Raw genomic sequence first — 20,199 nt, forward strand, 5'->3', positions numbered from 1 at the left:
GAAACACAATTTTTCATGGTAAAAGGGAACAAGGGGAAGCAGTAGCTAAAAACATTATTGTGAAATAAATAACACAAGAAGATAAATGGTAACATCCACACAGGAGAAATTGATGAGCTGGAAGGTAAGACTGAAGGGCTCTTCTAGCAAAAAGAAGAGGAGGATAAGAAACTAAAATGTAATTTGCGAACAGTAAGCAGATCTAAGCAGATGGGTCACATCCAAATAGAGGTCCAAGGAAAAAAATTAAACTTGGGAGAAGGAAGGAACAGAATAATGGAAAAAAAAAATTCCCTATATCAGGAAAATTTCACTGAATGCCAACAGGACAGATGAGGAAAAGCTTATCCTAGACATATTAGGTAAAATTTAAGGAAAGTAGACAACAAAGGCAACACTCAATCCAGAGAAGAAGAGCATATCACCAACAGCAAAAACCAGACTGATGTAAGACTTCTCCCAGTAGCCAGGCTGATTAAGGAGACAGTGCAGTGAGATTCTTAACATAAGGAAGGAACGAACTTTGAACACAAAATTGTGTATGCATTCAAATAATACTATAAAATTACCACTTCAATATTATAAAACTGTGGTGTTGGAGAAAGAAAACTCTTGAGTGTCCCTTGGTCTACAAGGAGATCCAACCAGTCCATCCTAAAGCAAATCAATCCTGAACATTCATTGGAAGGACTGATGTTGAAGCTGAAACTCCAATACTTTGGGCCACCTGATGTGAAGAGCTGACTCATCTGAAAAGCCCTGATGCTGGGAAAGACTGAAGGTGGCAGGAGAAGGGGATGGCAGAGGATGAGATGGTTGGATGGCATCACCGACTCAGTGGACATGCATTTGAGTAAACTCTGGGAGTTGGTGATGGACAGGGAGGCCTGGCGTGCCGCAGTCCATGGGGTCGCAAAGAGTCAGACACGACTGAGCGACTGACCTGAACTGAACTGCTTTAAAACATTATAAACACCACCTGGCACATCAGATTTAATCAGATTCACCATCAAGATTGGAGTCACCATTAGAAACCACCACAACGAAAACATTCACATAAGAAGAGAAACAAATCCAAGAGATATTGCAAGAAATGCGCATTTGCACAAGATCAAATACTTGGTAAAGCTATCTTAAAAAGAAAGGGAGGGTGCTGACGAGAAATACAGACGGGCAGACTATTCGTAATAACCCGAAAGTAAAATTCTAGAAAACACCAACAATAACAGTGGGGAAGGTTGAAAAAACACCAAAGGCCTAAGAGTGTGCTAAAGCTTTTGCCTTGTTTGGAAGAAAAGCGGGGGGTCATTTATTTAAAAGCCAAGGAGGTGGAAAAAACACAAAAAAGTACAACAGATTTTTTAAAACTGTTGAGATGAGTCCAACTATCTCAATAATTACAACAAAGGCAACTAGAATAAACTTGCCAGTTAAAAGTCAAAGACTGTCAAATTTGATCAAAGTAATAGCTATGTGCTATTTTAAGAGACATACCGGAAGAACAAGAACACCTAGCGGTTAAAAATGAATAGAGGAAAACAGATGAAATAATCTTATGAAAGCTCAAAGCAAGCTGATATAGCTTTAGTAAAATCAAATCCATAAACCTTAAGACCAAAAATATCATTATGGAGAGAGACCTACTACTTAGTGACAAAAGATCCAATTTATGAAGAAGACATAACAATTCTAACCACACATGAACCTAAGAAAATCACCTCAACTATAGATAAAATAAAAAGCAATAGGACCTCTGAGAGAAACCAACAAATCCACCCACTTATTTATTGTTGGCAGGCCAAGCAGATGGAAAGTCAGCACAGACTGACATAACCAAAGGTTTAGGCAAGAAAATTAACCAGCTGGGTCCAATAAACAAATATAGATTTCTTTATGGAATTAAAGGATAAGCTGTTCAAGAATTTTAAAAATATAAAAATTGCCAATATACTAGGTCATAAAGCAATCCTCAATAAATTTGAAAGGATGAGTTTCATACAGATAAGATTCTCTGGCCATATAATTAAATTACACTTTAATAAAACCATGAATTAAAGTCCTCATCTCTTGTATCTCCTGCATTAATAGGCAGGTTTTTTTTTTTAACCACTAGTGCCAACTGGGAAGCTGACTTCCCTACAAACAGTGCTGAATTTCCTCAGAAAATTAAAAACAGAATTACCATATGACCCAGAAACTCCACTTCTGGATATACACCCAAAAGAATTCAAAGTAGAGTCTCAAACAGATAACTGCATATCCATGATCACGGCAGCATTATTCACAATAGCTAAAACATGGAAGCAACCCAAGTTGATCAATGAATAAATTACCAAAATGTAGCACATTCATCCAATGGAATATTATTTAGCCTTAAAAAGAAAGGAAATTCTTCAATATGCTACAGCATGAATGAATCTTGAGGACTTTTGCTAAATGAAATAAGCCAATGACACACACAGACACAACCCCAAATACTACAGGATTTCACTTCTATGAGGTTCTTATTCAGTTTCCCAGTTGTGTCCGACTCTGTGACCCCATAGACTGCAGCATGCCAGGCCTCCCTGTCTCCCACCATCTCCCAAAGTTTACCCAAGGTCATGCCCATTGCATCGGTGAGGCTATCCAGCCATCTCCTCCTCTGCCGTCAATCTTTCCCAGCATCAGGGACTTTCCCAAAGAGTTGTCTGTTTGCATCAGATAACGAAAATACTGGAACTTCAGGCTCAGCATCAGTCCTTCCAGTGAATATTCAGAGTTGATCTCCTTTAAGTTGATCTCCTTTAAGACTGGTTTGATCTTGCTGTCCAAGGGACTTTCAGGAGTCTTTTCCAGCACCACAGTTTGAGGCATCAATTCTTCGGCTTTTTGCCTTCTTTACAGTCCAGCTCTCACAACCGTATGTGACCACTGGGAAGACCACAGCTTGACTATATGGACCTTTGTCGGCAGAGTAACGTCTCTGCCTTTCAACACACTGTCTAGGTTTGTCATAGCTTTCCTGCTATGGGTCTTAGAGCAGCCCAAACCAGTAAGATGGTGAATTTTCTGTGTATTTAAACACAAGAAAAAAAGGTGGGGGGGAGGAACATCCCAAAAGAATTTTCCAGGGAACATGGTAATCAGATTCTAAAATTCTCATGGACAAAGCTTGGTATAGCTAGCTAAAGCACTGTTGAAGATTAAAACGGATTTCTCTTATCAGATAACGGACTTATGAAGCCATAGAGATTAAAACTGTGTGATACTGGCATACAGAAAGACAAACTAAATAGAATAAAACAAACTCAAAACAGACCAATGCACACATAGCTGATTTATGGAGGAAGTCCATGGAGTCGCTAAGAGTCAGACACGACTGAGCGACTTCACTTTCACTTTTCACTTTCATGCACTGGAGAAGGAAATGGCAACCCACTCCAGTGTTCTTGCCTGGAGAATCCCGGGGACGGGGGAGCCTAGTGAGCTGCCGTCTATGGGGTCGCACAGAGTCAGACACGGCTGAAGTGACCTAGCAGCAGGAATTATTCAATATGGAACTAGAAAAAGTGATTATTCACATGAAAAAGAATGAAACTGGATTCCCCGAAGTCACCCCCAGATTAACTAAGGACTTAAATGCAAAAACAAAACTTCAAATATTTTAGTAAAACCATAGGCATTATTCTGACCTTGAGTGACATGTTTCATTAAGTACAAAAAGCACTAATCATAACAGACAGAACTAATAAATTCAAGAACTACTACTGATCAAAAAAATTGTTACACAAAGTATGGCTTGTTTTTTCAAACTGGGAGAAGATACTTGCAACATATCTCAAGAACTTGGACCCTACCAATATGAAAAACCAAACAGAAAAATGAGCACATGACCTGATCTGGTATGACACAGGAAAATAAATAAATATATATATATAGCTAATAAACACGTGACAAGACGCCTGACCTCATTCTAAACAGGGAAGTACAAAGCAAGACCACAATAAAATGGCATTTTATACACAGTCCACTGGAAAAAGTCCAGAATGATAATACTGAATGTTGGGAAGAATCCAAAAGACACTTAGGTACTGCTAGGGAGAGTGTAAAGTTGTACAACCACTGTAAGACAATGCCAACTTGTTTGCCAAGGTTAAACATTCACATATTCCATACCCTGGCAATTCCTTTCCTAGAGAAAGTGTACACCAAGATGCAGTTACATCTTGAACGAGAATGCAAGTGTTTAAAGCAGCACTGTTTATAACATCAAGAAACTGGAAAGAACCCAAACGTTCACTAACAGGAAGTGTGGTATATTCACATAATGGAACAGGAGACGAAGAGAAAAGGAGATGAAAGAAACCAACCGCAACTCAGGCTGACATCTGTGAATTTCAGTTACGTCAAAAGAGTAATTCCTGAAGGACCGCACACAGCACAATACTTAAAAATTCAGGAACACTGTCTCATTCTTAAAAAGCAAAGGAGTGATAAACAAGGCATTTAAAAGTGTTTTCTTAGGAAGGAGAAATATAAGGTAGTGAAGTCCACAGAGGTGGTCAAAGGTTTTTTCCAGGGTTCTGATTCTTCAAAAAAAAAAAAAAAATTGATGAGGTAGCGGGTTTCCTTAGGAATTCATAGCATTATCAAAATATGTAAATACATTTGTATAAATAAAGTGAAAAAGGCCATGCATGGATCAATAATGAGATTATTTAATGAACCTAGGATTAGGATTTACTCTAAAATTCTATGTAACTAGAGTCCATCAAAACTAAATTTAAAAAACTTCACCTCCTTTCAAAAATCTTTCATGCCTCTTCATTGCATCAGGCCTCTTACCAGGGGTTCTAAGCTTTGAGACCTGGATGCTCCACATTTCATTTGTTCAACATAATGGAAGAACAGAACAGAGGATGGAAGAACAAAACCAAAAAGGGAAAGCCTGCAGGACTGAGCGATTCTCCAACTAAGCTGTCATGCGACGCCAAGTCAGTCTTGAAGTCAGAAGCCAAAAAAAGTGCCCTGCAAACATTGCCAACACTATCGCAGGACGTGTATTTACAGGCATACCTTGGGGATACTGTGGCGTTGATTCCAGGCCGCTGCACTAAGGCAAGGATCACAATAAAGCAATCACACTGAGTCTCCTGGTTTTCCAGTGCATGCAAAAGTTACGTTGGACTTCCCTGGTGGTCCAGTGATTAAGAATGCATCTGCCAATGCTGAGGACATGGGTTCTATCCCTGGTCTGGAAAGATCCCACATGCCACGGAGCAGCTAAGCCTGTGTGCCACAACTACTGAGTCCAAGCACCCACAGTCCGTGCTCTGCAATGAGAGAAGCTGCTGCAATAAGAAACCCGTGCACTGCAAAACCAGGAGTAGCCCCCACTGGCCACAACTAGAGAAAGCCTGTGTGGTTAAAAAAAAAATTATGTTTACACTACCCTGTAGTTTGTTAAGCGTACAATAATAGCATTAGTCTAAGCAAATGTACATACTTGAATTAAAAAATACTTTACTGCTAAAAATTACTCCTATTAAGCCTTCAGGGAGTTGCAGTAGTAACATCTAAAATAACCAATCCCATGGGATTTCCCTGGAAGTCCAGTGGCTAAGACTTCAAGCTCCCAAGGCAGGGAGTCCAGGTTCAATACCTGGTCAGGGAACTAAGATCTCACAAGCGGTAACAAAGATTGAAAATCCCGAATGCCGCAACTAAGACCTGGTACAGCCAAATAAATAAATATTTTTAAAAAATAACTGATCACAGATCACCATAACAAATGTAACAACAACAAAAGAGTTGGAAATGCGAGAATAAAATGTGACACAGTGAGCGAATGCTGTTGGAAAAACGTCACCAACAGACTTGCTCAATGCAGGGGTGCCACAAACCTTCCATTTGTAGAAAAACGCAGTATCTGTGAAGTACAGTAAAGCGAAGCATCAAGTAAGGTGTGCCTACTTGATGCTTCCTTTTTTTTGAAAATCACAAACCATCACCATCCAACGTGGCAGCTGCTAACCACACGTGGGCATTTAAATCAGTGAAACTGTAATAAAGTTACAAATTCAGTTTCTCAGTCACAGTAGCAGCATCTGAAGCCCGAGGCTGCCTACTGTATCGGACAATACATAGAACGTTTTCATCATCCTGGGAAGTTCTATGGGACAGCACTGCCCTAAACCTACTACAAGATGGGAGGAACTTGCTCATACACAAGCCAGGAGGAGCAGTGCAGGATCAGCTCAGGATTGGTGGAGGGGCTTCCAAGCTGAGCTGTCTTCTCAGGGGGAGTTCTGCAGCACCAGTCCCAGGGCTGACAGCCTCAAGCAGGCACCCAGAGAGACCAAGACGGCTGACTTAGTGAAACCCACAACCCCTTCACTCTTCCCCCTGGATGGGGTCCCTAAAAACTCTCATCTGGAGGGTAGGGGACAAGCGCTTGTGAACATCTCAGCTCTGCCTGCTGCCCCCTCCCCTCCGTCTAGCCCTTCTTCCTCACTAGCCCCACTTACCCTGCCCTGCAGGGCAGTTTCACTCTGAATAAGTACCTCTGCCAATCAAAGGAGCTGGGCTGGGAGATGTCAAAGTGGCAGCAAACAGCAGCACAGGAATTCAAGGCCCTATGACTGCCACTGTCTCAGGACACTGGTGGAGGGTTGGGGGAGAGCTGGGGGGGGTGGTACAGTGCCCCCTGCCCCGCCCCAATACACACCATTGAAGAGAGAGATCCATCATTCAAAGTAGGTCACTGTAGCCGGTTCCTTGTCCAAACCACCATCTATGTGGTGATCAACCCTCGACTATCCCCACACTGCCAGGCCATGACCAATAACCCAGACCAGGAGGGCGCATGAAGCAACCACTGCATAGATCATGACACTGAGCCCAGGGTGGGGCAGGAACCTGCCCAAGTTCACACGGCAAGGGGGCAGAAGAGCCCAGAGCGGAAACGCAGCTGGCCACCTCTCCGGGCTCCCTGGCCTCCTCCTATGCAAGGAGAGTCTGTGTCCCCCTGACTGTGCTCAGCCAGCCCTCTCTAACCAACAGTGATCCCCACCCTCTGGCTCACCCACAGGCCCTGGACAGACAGCAGAGGTAGTGCCCTGACCAAGGGCAGCCAGCCAGGTCTGGCCCCTTCCTGGAACCTGGTCTGCCAGTCAGGCCCTGAGGAATGGCCTGGAACAGGGCAGGTCAAGTCAACTCCCCTTGGCCAGCGTGTGCAGCCCAGGAAGGATGCCAGGATTGCAGGTCAAGTGACCAGTGGGGGTTGCAGGGAGCTGGCTACAGGGCAGGAGGAAGGAAAGAGCTAGCAGGGGTCCCTGGGCCCCTTCTCAGAGCCCCCACAGCCACTGAACTCTGTGTTAGATGGCAGTCTTCAGGAACTACTCCCGCCAGTGGGCTGGGATCCTCGAAGGTGGGGCCTGCGATCACTCCCCTTTGACCCCAACACAGTGCCAGGCACACAAGCAGGCACTCTAGAGAAGACGCATTGAACTAGCAAATGAGGCGGACAGCTGAGGGGTGGGGGGGGGGTAGGGGTGGGGGAGTCCCACCCGGGGGTCGGACCCTGAGCAGCGGAGGTAAGGGCCTCAGCAATCAAGAAAATGAAACCGTATTTTCCTCTGACTTCAACTTCTATAATCGCACACTCACAGTCCCTGCCTGACCTCAAGGCTTAGAACAAGCATACGGCAAGGGCCACCCCACACACAGCACTTGTCACTTGCTGGACATGTCCTTCTTATTTCTTCCCCAGGTCCAGCCTATAAGGTAGGTTACCCTCTTCATCTGAAGGCTTAGGATGGACTTTAAAAGTTGCCCGAGAAATACTACTGTAACAGTAGCATACAGGTGCAGCTGAGATCCCCACAAGGGTGTATCATACTTCAGAGACTGCATTTTAAACCACCTTCATTCATTCAGCAAACACGGGTGAGCACCAGCCGTGTGCCAGGCACTTTCCTAGGTGCTCGAAACACAGCTATGAACAGAATCCGCCCAGATCCTTGAGAGCTTTCATGCTAGTTAATGAGAAGACAAAAACTAAGCATACAACATAATGTGGTAGAGTAGGGTCGCCACGCCTTTTCTGTCGGAAAGACCAAAGAGTAAATATTTTCAGCTTTGCCAGCCGTATGGTCTTTGCAGCAACGCCTCAGCTCTGCAATGTGCTGCTGCTGCTAAGTCGCGACAGTTGCGCCCGACTCTGTGCGACCCCATAGACGGCAGCCCACCAGGCTCCCCCGTCCCTGGGATTCTCCAGGCAAGAACACTGGAGTGGGTTGCCATTTCCTTCTCCAATGCGTGTGAAAGTGAAGTCGCTCAGTTGTGTCCGACCCTCAGCGACCCCATGGACTGCAGCCCACCAGGCTCCTCCGTCCATGGGATTTTCCAGGCAAGAGTACTGGACGTGGGAGATATGTAAATAAGTGGGTGTGGTTACGTCACAATAAAACTTTATTAATGGACGGTGAATTTAAAATTTCAAATAATTTTCACGTGCCACAGACGTTATTCTTTTGATTTTCTTTTTCAATCACATTTAGAAACAGAGAAACTATTCTTAGCTTACAGGCTACACGCAAGCCGCTGGTGGCCCTGGACGGTTTCTTGCCAACTCCTGGGAAACAAAACAGCTGGGGGCGTGTATGCGGGGAGGGAGTTCAGGTCAAGCAGGCCTCCCCTAAGGAGGTGACGCGGGGGCAGAGCCCTGAACGAGACAGGCTGGCAGCCCTCTGCTCCCGGCGAGGGCAGCGGCACGTGGAAAGGCTTGGCGGCGTGAATGCGGGCGAGGATTGGGGCGGAGCGGCAGGAGAGAGGTCTCTGTGGTTGATGGCACGAGATCACGGGGCCTCTAAGCCCGGGGGAGGACTTTAGTCTAAATCTGACGTCAAACCACTGGGCTCTGGCACTTACTAGCTTTGTGACCTTGGGCGAGTTCTCCAACTTCTCTGCGCCTCATTTCTTAACAAAAATGAGAATAAGGACAGTGCTTGTTTTCAGAGGGCGGCAGGACTCTGTGAACATAGGGTCCCAAGGGAGTGTTGGCTTCTGATATTTGTACTCGAGTCGAGGTGGATGGAGCAGGACCTGGGAGAGGTGGTGATAACTCTGGTCAACTCACCCACGATGTCCACCACATCCGGCCGGATGAGCGGCTCCCCGCCCGTGAGCCGGATCTTGTCCACGCCTTCTTTCACAAAGAGCCGGGCCAGGGTCAGGATTTCCTCTGTGGTCAGCAGGTCAGCCTTGGGGGTCAGAGGGACCCCCTCCTCGGGCATGCAGTACTGACCTGAGGGAAGGGAGGGGACGTGGAGGAAGGAAGTGACTGCGGCGGTCAGACCGCGAGGGCTCCGGTCCCCAACTTGCCCACCTGCTGCAAGTTTCTCCAGAACCCCAACCCAGCCAGGAGGAGAGACCCGGCCAAGTCTGAGGTGGCACAAACCCTAGGCCAGATTCTCTCTGAGGCTCACCTTCCTCTTCCATAAAATTTAACACCCTTCCCCACCCGGCCTTGGTGTCCCTCAGTGGGTTAAAGATGAGAAATGAGCGGCCAGGACAGCCTGGCTGGGGGTAGGGGCAGGCCAAGACTGCCTCCTCTGTGAGGGGCCGCTGGGCGGGGTCTGCGCGGAAGGCCAGGGCCCTGGGCCCACTTCTGCCATCGTTCAGTGCCTTTACCGCCTCTGGCTGTGACAGTGAGCCCCACCTCTGTGTGTCCTGAGGTGCAGGAGGCCAGGAGGTGCTCCCTGCCCTGGGCAAGGCCACTCTCCTCCTTGGCAACACGAGTTCTCACACCCAGGCTACAGTCCTTCAGGTGACTGAACACCAGTCCCATGTCACAGACTGAAAGACTGAGGTACCACCTGTTCAGGGCAAGGCAGCAAAAGGGGATAACGAGGCGAGCCCTGGCTGGTGAGTGGGGCACCATGTCCTCCCTTCATTTCCCGTGGGACGGGTTCAACAGTACTAGTGGTCAGGACCTGCCAGGGAGTCGGGCAGATTAGGGAAGGGTCTAGAATTGGTCTTTGAAGATGGAACAGATCAGGCAAGAACATCAGAACATCAGTACTGCACGGGGTAAGTATTGTTAGGTTGAACATTTACTACACAGACATGTATTTATTGGGCCATGAAGTAAACACGTTTCTTACAGTGAGTTACAGTGTGAGGAAGGGAGGGAGGGAGGACAGATGGAAGAAAGGCAGGACAGATGGACGCGCACACTCTGGAAGTCCCTCCGGCAGTGGACCCACCCCAGAGCTCTCTGTATGACGTTATGCAATGAGGACTGTGTACCAGCCTGGCCCCAGACGACCTGTCTCATGCAACTGGAGTGTTTCCTTATACCCGGCAGTGCTGGCCGTGGGCACTGGCCTATTTCACCTGTTTACAGTGCCCGGCAGGCCCCATGCCATGTCCTGCACTGCGCAGACGTCAGGGAATTAGGAGGGCGGGAGAAAGAGTCCCGAGCCCGTGCTAGGTCCCGGGTCAGCCTCAATCCTGAATCCAACAGCAATTCTGTTCTCCAGCCTGATTCCAAGGAGAACTCCACTTCCAGGATCACAAAACTCACTCTTGATCCCCACCTTGCCCCTGAACCCCACTTGATGAGCAAGGAAGAAGGCTGGACGGTTTCCTAGAAAGAGGAATGGGGAGGAGGATTCCTGGGCCAGGGGCCACTGCAGCAGAGGGACAGGTGCCCAGAGAAGGCCCGGGGGGCAACTCACATCTGAGGTTGCATCTCTCGGTGAGGGAGATCCGCAGGTAGCTGTGGCGCCGGCCGAAGCTGTCGGTGAGGAAGGCGGAGAAGGGGGCTGCGCGCTCCCCCAGGAACGGCCTCGGCCTGGACGGCACCTGCAGTGGGGTGGGAGGAACCACGGGCTGGGGGCAGGTGTGGGGAGAGCCCACCTCCGGGACACGACCCCCCACCAGTCAACCACCCCCTCCCTCCCCTCTGACACCCACACACACTGCCTCTCCATCCATATGTGGGCTCCGTGGTTCTGGGGGTCTGGAAGTCTCCCCTCATTCACAGGATGAGAGACAGGTCTAGAAGGAAGGACCTGCCCCTCCAAGCCCCATACTCAGCCCTGGGGGTGCAGGGCCTCTGCTGGGGTGCAGCTGCCTGGGCATCAGGACAGGGCAAAGGGCACTAGACCCCACTCAGCCCCAACCACCTCCCTGTCAAGCCACCCTCAAAGGACGCCCATCCAGGAACAGCCATCCCTAGAATCTTTTGGGCAGGTCACTGGGAGGGCATGTGCCTCTTGGCACCCAAGAAACATGTCCAGAAACAAGGAGGGAGGAGCAGGCAGCTATGAGGGCCAGTGGCCTGGAACATGGAACCACTTCTCCAACCCAGGCTTCCCCTTCCTTACCTTGAAAGTGAAAGTCGCTCAGTTGTGTCTGACTCTCTGTGACCCCATGGACTATACAGTCCAAGGAATTCTCCAGGCCAGAATACTGGAGTGGGTAGCCTTTCACTTCTCCAGGGGATCTTCCCAACCCAGGGATCAAACCCAGGTCTCCCGCATTGCAGGCAGATTCTTTACTAGCTGAGCCACAAGGGAAGCCCTCATTACCTTGAGCTCAAAGCAATTACTCCTTGTGGCAGATGGGGTCACACAAGCTGCCTCTCCACTGCCCAGGGGGACCCAACAGACTACACCCCCAGGAGCAGCTGGGTAGCCAGCCAGGATGGGTACACCTATGATGCAGGGCTCCCCTCCTGTAGAAGACCCTGGGGTAAGGACAATACAACCAGGGGGACCCACAGAGGGAATGAGGACACCAGCCCCCAGGAAGGGAGGATGGAGGTGCTAGAATGGCCACCATGCTAATCCTGTGCCCAGATTACGTCAGTCCTTATCCTTCACCTACCCACTGCCAGAAGAAAGGATTAAGGACCCACACTTTGGGGATTAATGGGGAGGGGATTGCTGGAGGCTTCTCACAAGGCGCAAACGCGTCCTGGGGGAGAGAAAGGCAGCCAGCCTCCGTCCCCCTTTCCCAAGTGTGAGATCATCTGCTCTCTCTCCCCGCCTCCCTTTAGAGCAGGGGTCCCCGAAGTCCAGGCTGTGGACTGGTACCTCCTATAAGATCAGTGGCAGCATTAGATTAGAAATAAAGTGCACAGGAAATGTAATGCACTTGAATCATCCCGAAACCATTCCCTCGCCCCCAGCCCTAGTCTGTGGAAAATTGTCTTCCATGAAATTGGTCCCTGGTAGCAAAAAGGTTGGGGACCCCTGCTTTAGAGCACAACCCTGGGTCATGACCGATGTTGATGCTAACTGCCCCACAGAAATAACATCTGCAAGGCATCTGGAGGTTTCCAAAGAACGTTCTCTGCTCCGTCCCCACACCTGAAAGGATAATTATAACCAATGCTTGGATGGGGTCCACGAACACCCCTGGTGGAACCAGGACTCAAATCCAGGTCTTCTAAGTTCTGCAGTCTTTGCCCTAGCTGCATGGGGTGTGTCCAAGAAGGTACACAGGATGGGATACAGGGCAGGGAGAAGCCTTTTCTCTAGTCTTTAGAACAAAGAAATCATGATCGTGGTGGCCATCTGTGAGGTCTACGGATAGAGCTCTGGACTGGGGGCAGGACCCCCTGGTTTCCGGGCTCTGTGTACCCTGACAGACTGGCGAAGTTCTCTAACTCCTCTTGGTCTGCTCGCCCAGCTATAAAACAAGGACGGTTATGGGCTAAAAGTGTCCTGCTGTACAAGAGGGGGTGAGCCAGGATGCTGGCAGAGAAACGCCCCAGATTATCACCATCTTATAACCTAATAAAGCAGGCTTCTGGAACGGATAAAGAAGATGTGGTACTTATACCCAATGGAAGATGACTCAGCCATAAAAAAAAAGAAATAATGTCCTTTGTAGCAACATGGATAGACCTAGAGTCTGTCACACTGAGTTTGAAGTCAGACAGAGAAGGACAGATACCGTATCAATTACTTGTGGAATCTTTAAAAAAAAAAAAAAAAAAAAGGTACAAACGAACTTACTTACAAAATAGGAAAAAAAAAAGTTACAGATGTAGAAAACAATCTTATGGTTGCCAAGGGAGAAAGGGATAAATCGGAAGACTTATTATAAAGGGGGACTGACACACACACACTTGTGTGCTGAGCGCTCAGTTGCTAAGTCATGTCTGACTCTTTTCGACTCCACGGCTCCTCTCTCTGTCCATGCAGTTTCCAGGCAAGAATGCACAATTGAGCTGCCATTTCCTTCCTCAGGGCATCTTCCTGATCCAGGGATCCAACTCGCATCTTCTGCATCAGCAGGTGGATTCTTCTAGCACTGAGCCGCCAGGGAAGCCTGTGCACACACTGCTAATAAAGACCTACTGTATAGCAGAGGGAACTCCACTCAGTACTGCGTCATGGCCTATACGGGAAAAGAATCTAAAAAAGAGTGGGTACATGCATAAGTGATTCACTTTGCTGTACAGCAGCAATGTGCTATACAGCACATTGTAAATCAATTATATTCCATTTAAAAATTTTTAAAATGTTTGAAAAAGAAAGAAAGCAGGTCTCTGGGTCTCCTGCGGTCCAGGAAAGAGAAACATTTCCTTCAGGGACCTCCCCAGCCCTGGCTGCATGTTAGAACCATCTGGGGAGTTGAAGAAAAACATTTCCATGGAGACCAGTTGAATTCAGATCTCCAGGTGCTTGCGTTTTTCATCTCTCTGGGCGATTCTAATGTACAGCCAAGGTTAAGGGCCACTGATTGACTCAAGAGGCAGAAGGGGTGAGAGAGAGAGAGCAGGGGGTGCTTCAGGCTTTTCCTGTGTCCATAAAACTGACCTCACTCTGCTCATTCCAGGACCGGTTTCCTAATCATCTAAGAAACTCTGCTCATGGTCCAGGGACCAGAAAGTAGCCGTCACTTCCCTGAACTGCAGTCTAAAATAATCACAAGAGTGCTCCCTCCTCTCCCCCTACTCACCCCACGGCCTTTCCACCCGTGCCCTTGGGGGTGGGGCAAAGACACACCGCGGAATCAAGAGTCCCATCCCCACTGGCCACCAGGGTCCAGGAGCCCAGACACCCAGGAATCTGCAGCTATTCACAACTCAGTAACTGGCTAATCACTCCAGGGCCCCTCCTCCCCCTCGCCAAGACGCCCTCCTCACCCTAATCTGAACATCCTGGGGGAGGGAGGGAGGAACCCAAATGAACCCCCAATGGGAGCCAGTGAGAGGACAGAGGCACATGACTCAGCAGAAACCCGAGAGGCGGTGTGGAATGGAGCAACCCAGCAAGGAATTAGGCCCTCTGTTCTGGCCAAGGGTGGGGCAGGCCTGATTTCATTTTTGAAACCAAGAAGGACCTTATCTACATTCATCCAGATCATACAGCCAGTACCTGAGGCAGCCTCCTAAACACACACAAAATACATCTCTCATCTCCCTCTCCCTGCCAGGACTGCAAACTCATCGCTTGGATATTAACACGCTTCATCCCTGGTCCTCTCTCCTCCAACACTGCATGTCCTACTTCCATTCTTCCTTTTTTTTTTCCTTTCCTTTAAACCCCCTGGAGGAAAAAAAATATTAGCACCAGTCAAAGGAGATTGGAATCCAGGAGGAATTACTAGGCAGATTAGACAGTGAAGCCTCTCACCCAGGAGAGGCTAGGACATGCCACAAGCAGAACACCTTTGGCTGCACAGACTCCCTGGGCCTCGCCTGGGGTGGGAAGTCTTCCTGCCTGACTCAGCGTTCCCGAGTCATAGCAGGTGTCGAACCACCTGTGTCAATGGACAGATAGGCAGGTCCCCAATCCAGAGAGAAAGGCAGTGTGTGTGAAATCCAGTTACACTAGGGTAACCATTCATTTCTAGGCTGGTCTGTACTGTCAAAATGCTTTAGCCCCACAGAGGGCCAAGAGGGAAAGGGCCAAAATATACATACAGCTAATTCACTCTGTTGTACAACATTGTAAAGCAACAATGTGTGTGTTAGTTGCTCGGTCGTGTCTGACTCTTTGTGACCCCGTGGACTGTAGCCTGCCAGGCTCCTCTGTCTGCGGGATTCTCCAGGCAAGAATACTGGAGTGGGTTGCCATGCCCTTCTCCAAAGTTTAAAAAAAAAAAAAAAAAAAAAGGTTTAGCCTCTAACAGTGACTCTCAACTCTTGTTACACACGAAAATAACCTGAAGAACTTCTTAGCAGTACTGATGTCAGAGCCCCAGACCAAAGATTCTGTCTCAGCTGCTCTGAGTTGGGGCCCTGGCTTTGTGTGTAGCGTTCCTATTCTCTGCAGCCCAGGTTGAGAACCATTGGCCCAGCCACACCGGAATTCAGTGCCATGTTAATCCGGGTGATTGTAGTTCTGAGCATTGCCTTTGGAGGCAGGTAATCTTGAACGACAGGCCCGGTTGCCTACTACCGTTTCAGCTTTAGCTTCCTCGTCCATAAAGTATGGACAATAATGCTACCTAAGTCAACCAGAGGAGCTCCTGGCACACAGTAGGGGTTCAGGAAGGGACTGCTCCCATTCACTTCATCTAACTCCTACTCAGAAATATCCAGTCATCATATATCCATGGAGGGGCACTAGCTGTATACACTATGACTAGTTTTCCCACTCATGTCAGCTTCCCTAGTCTTGCAAAGCCCTACTTAATGGCAGAGGGCCCAAGGCTGGGGCTTCCAGACCTGCCCTCACACCACTTGAAGCAGGACAAGCAGGGTCTGAGCCACCCAGGGACCATGGACACCAGTGTGATTAACTGGGCACAAGGCAGCCAACCATATGCTACTGGTTACATCTCGTCTCCTACCAGTGCAGACTGGGTGAGGTGGGGAAGGGTAGTAGGAAGGAGTCAGTTTAGGAAGGGACCTGCCCTCCAAGTGCCTTCCCTGGTATCCACCAACATCGGGCCTTTGATCTGACTGATAAAGGCCAAGCTCCAAATTGCTCTGGAGTGTAGATACCAGAGGAGATGGGGAACAAAGAGACAGGCCAAACCCAAACAGCACTGGCCCAATTTACACCTCTTTGGGACGAGCTATACCCAGGGATGTTCAAAATTCATCTCTGTTAAATGAGGGGACCTGGGCAAAGTGCCCAGCCCCAGGCCTTGACCTCCACTCTCCCTCCAGCCCCACCCTAAGTCTGAGGACGTCACACCTGAAAGGACAGTCATACTTCGGACGTTCAGACAGGCCTCCTGCAAAGTCGGCTTTCCTCCCGAGGGTGACTGCCCCAGGCCTGGCCCGGCCACCCTCCTCATGTACGCAGTCCCTCCCTGCAGAAACCTCTCCAACACGTGCCCTTCCCAGCCCTCCAAATAACTAGGTGCCACTGGCACGAAATCACCCTCTCCCCTGAACCAAGGCAGCACGCCCAGGACCTGAGGCCAGCCCTGTGTCACCCCAACAAATCCTGCCCGGAGCCTAAGATGGAGAAAAAGGGGTGTAGTGCTTGCAACTGTGGAAAGCCCTCTGTCCTGACTGTGCCAACCAGGCTGGCAGGAAGCTCCATCTCCCCTACCCACCTCCCTGTATACCCACTCACCTCCCCGGTCCACCTGGAGAACCTCCTCAAGCTGCCAGTGGACCCAGCCCAAGGCCCCCTTCCACCAGCCTCGCAGCCAGCTCCCTCCCCACACCTCACATCACTCTCCTGCCCACACCCTGACAAACAGACAACACCTCCTGACTTCCCCTTGTCTCTCCCAGCACCTCCCATCCCAAACCAGACCCCCAGGGCAATCCAGGGCATGGTGGTGTGGGGAAAAGGGGCCCTGCTAAAAGGCAAGGGAGGACAGGGATTCCAGGAGCCCCCAGCCTAGCTCCCGCCAACTGGCAAGCTCAGCGGAGAACACAGCTGTCTCCAAGACTCGCTCACCTCTCAGAGGCTCCGAAGGACATTCTATGCCCTCCCTCAACTGCGTACAGATGGGCTGGCCACCCCCTGGTCTTAAAGACATGAAAAGAGGGGAAGCCACAGGCCCAGGAGCCGGGTCACCCTGGGGGCACAGCAAGTGTGAAAGCTTAGGGCGTCCTGCCCAGCGCTCTGTTGCGTGCTACCTCACCAGGTCTGTTTCAAACAGCCCCAAATATCTGCTGACGCCACTGTCCGCAGAACACTGGGTAAGCACCGTACCTAGAAACACAGGGGAGCAACCTGTCTGCGGAGGATAACACTGCTGAGAGACGTCCAGTGTGGGAGGGGGCTTATGGGACACAGCATGTGACAATGGTGGCAAGGATAATTATTAAGACAAACATGAAATACACGTGCACAGCATGTACATGGGCCAGACTATGCAAGTGTGTGCATATATATATATATATATCACATTAACTTCTTTAATCTCTATAACCACCCTAAGGAGTAGACACTGTTCTTCCCATTTCACAGAGGAGAAGACTGAGGCACTGAGCGGTGAAGAGACTTGCTGATGTTCACACACCTCGTAAGTGGCAGGGCTGGGATTCAAACTGAGGCTTTCTGCTCAAGTCCACCTCCCTACCTGCTACTGATACCTCTGCCCTCACAGTGTAAAGGAAAGGGCAGGAACAGCACCCCCACATCCTCCCTGAAGAAAAGAAGCCGGAGCACAGGTGCGAGAGTTTGCGCTCCTGATCACTCACTTTATAGCTCAGGGGGGTCCAGCGGAGTTCACTTCCATGGGCTCCCTCACCTGAAGATATAAACTCTACTCACCTCAGGTGGTTTACTGTGAGGCCTCAGTGAGACCATAAATGAAGCCACTTAGCACAGGCTGAAAAGTACAAAGTAAGTTAGGGGCTCGGGGTGTGGAGGAGAAACTTCCCCTCTTCCTAAATTCTTTAAAGACCTCTCAGCCATCTTGGTTTTCCCATTTTTCCCTCCGTGACTCTCAGAGTTCAAGAATTTGGACACACTTCTTCACCTCCCAGCAATGCGAATTGCTTATCTAAGGATCCTGACGGTGAACAGGGAGGTCAGAATTGGGGAAAAGCAATTTAGCCTGAGACCCTCCTCCTGATTGAGCAACAGCAGGTGCTCAATCTGCTGACCTGCTGAGCCCCGGAACCTGAAGTCCTGTGCCAGGTAGTGGGAAAGGAATGACCAAATGGACCCAGAAAAAAGGTTTCACCAAATAAAAACAGATGCTTCTCCCAAAATGATACCCTGACAAGATGGGCAAAACAAACTGAAAACTTGTCATGCCAAAAATCCCTCTGAGAGATGCTGTTAAGGACTGGGCTCCACTCTGCTCCAGAATCAGGCTGAACCCTCCTAAGGGAAATGAAGATGAAACATAAACAGCCAGTGAAGGACAGGTCACACAGCCAGGTGACTACAAAGTGACATTTTTAGTCAGTGCTACATTATGAAGTAGATGTCACAAAAACACCTGATCACACAGATAACCTCCCCGGGGGGTACAGTGAGGAAACTGTTTAAGGAAGAAGCTGTTTAAGGGTGTGAGGCAGGGCTGAGAGGGGTGCTAATAACATCGCATTGGTCCCTGCCCGCCTGCTCCCCCATCTCTGGGAGTCACTCAGACCTGGAAGGAGGTTGCCTGGCCAGGTGGGCAGGGAAGCTTTCGAGTCAGACCCCAGGGAGCACCCCCACCCCGCCACCCCCAGCTGGGATTCCAGGTGGGACTGGGCGGTCGATCTAGAGAACATCTTTCCACACCTCCCTCTCCCTGCGCGCCTAATTAAGCGCCGAGGGGGGTCCCTCCCAGGAGCGGACACCACTTTCAGAAGCAGCTGCCGCGGAGGGGCCGGGGTGCTTCTGGGCAGCTAGTGGCCTGACCTCTGCCTCCCCCAGGAAAAGTGTGGATGCGGACGGGCTCACCTCCACGACAGGCTCCCCAGGGCATGGCTGCGTCACCGGAGCCCCCGAGCTGCAGCTTCGGACACCGGCTCTCAGGACCCGCCGCACCACCCGGGACACTGGCTGGGCCGCCATTGAAGCCTGCCGGTGGTGCAAGATCCCACAGGGTAGCCGATTCGGGAGAACGCTAGCCCGGGACTCGCCGCCCCGGGTCCTCGAGGCAGGGGCGGGGCGGGGGCGGGGCCCGAGCAGCCAATCGGGGTGGGCGCCGTGCCGCGCGGCTTTCTGGGAGTTGTAGTCCACTCCCGCTGCTCCTTTTCCCTGGCTGGTTGTGTTCTATCTAGGGAGGGCTTGGAAAACGCCAGGTTCAAACTCAGCAAAAGATCCTGAGTCTTTTCCTACTGGCAGCTCTGGACTTTGTGCCAGTCGCATACCACGACCTAAGTGCTTTAGGGCCAGGTGAATGAAATTTGAGGAGGTGCCAAAAAAGTAGATTTTCAAGATAATGTTTTAATGCAATATCTCAAAAAGTCAGAATGCAAAAAAAAAAAAAAAAAAGAACAAAATATCAACATTTTACATAAAAAGATCTGAGGGAAAAAGACATGAATGAGTAATAGCTGTAGGCTTTTCCCTCACCATCTTTCTAGCTTTATCAGCCATTTCTCCCCAAAGTATGTCCTGCATTCCCTGACACAGGATTATTGGCCATTTCCTCAACTGAGCTTTCCTACCTATGCACCTCTGCCCATCTCTGCTGATTTAAAGGTCATCCATGCTCAGACACAGAAGAAATTCCATTTCACTAATCTAAACAGTGCCCTAAGCCCTAAACACGTACTCAACCAAATGTTCTCTCTTTTCCTGAAACTTTTAGGCTTTTCTTTCTTTGTCATAAATCCTTTAACCTATTGTGATATGTACTATAGTTTTATATATATTTGTAATGCTCCTATACCGAGTGACGGCGGTCTTCTAGAAAGAAGGGATCATTTTTGTATCACCTACAGTGCTCAGCACAGTACATTTCCCAGAGTTTATTGAATAGTTCTTAATCAATTTAAAAAAGGCAATATCTGAGCCTGCACATTATGACTTCTCAAAGTCCTTTCATGGAGTCTAGGCCCTGGTTGTAGGATGGTCAGCTCCCTCCTTCAGGGTACACTTCTCCAACTGTTAGTGCCCCAAAGGACACTAACAATCTTGCTGTCTGTGTTTAAAAACGTATGTAGCAAGAAATCATAGAATAAGTGGATATCATCTTTGGAATGCTCCCTACACACCAAACACCATGCTAAGTATCACTTAACACTTACAATAGTCTTACAGTTAATAGAATGTCAGCTTTGCAACTTAGGAAACAGAAGCTTGGAGAGGAAAGGTAATTTTTTCCAGAGTCACA

General features: G+C 49.1%; 1 protein-coding gene across 4 annotated transcripts in view; it reads right to left on the minus strand.

Moving 5' to 3' along the window:
- MOCS1 (molybdenum cofactor synthesis 1) overlaps positions 1-18,963 on the minus strand; it is a 35,333-nt gene extending 16,370 nt beyond the window's left edge. For 3 of the 4 annotated variants that reach the window (XM_068960641.1, XM_068960640.1, XM_068960643.1), the window contains exons 1-3: positions 18,819-18,963; positions 10,725-10,851; positions 9,122-9,289 (exon numbers count right to left, since the gene is read on the minus strand). In XM_068960641.1, the coding sequence (XP_068816742.1) occupies positions 9,122-9,289; positions 10,725-10,851; positions 18,819-18,932 (409 nt within the window). In that variant the 5' untranslated portion in view covers positions 18,933-18,963. Of the gene's footprint in view, positions 1-9,121; positions 9,290-10,724; positions 10,852-11,375; positions 13,776-18,818 lie in introns of those variants that run through there. The other variant, XM_068960642.1, reaches the window with a different exon arrangement.
- Positions 18,964-20,199: the final 1,236 nt, after the last annotated feature.

Source organism: Capricornis sumatraensis, chromosome 22 (assembly GCF_032405125.1).
Source record: "Capricornis sumatraensis isolate serow.1 chromosome 22, serow.2, whole genome shotgun sequence".
In the NCBI taxonomy this organism is placed as follows: Eukaryota; Metazoa; Chordata; class Mammalia; order Artiodactyla; family Bovidae; genus Capricornis; species Capricornis sumatraensis.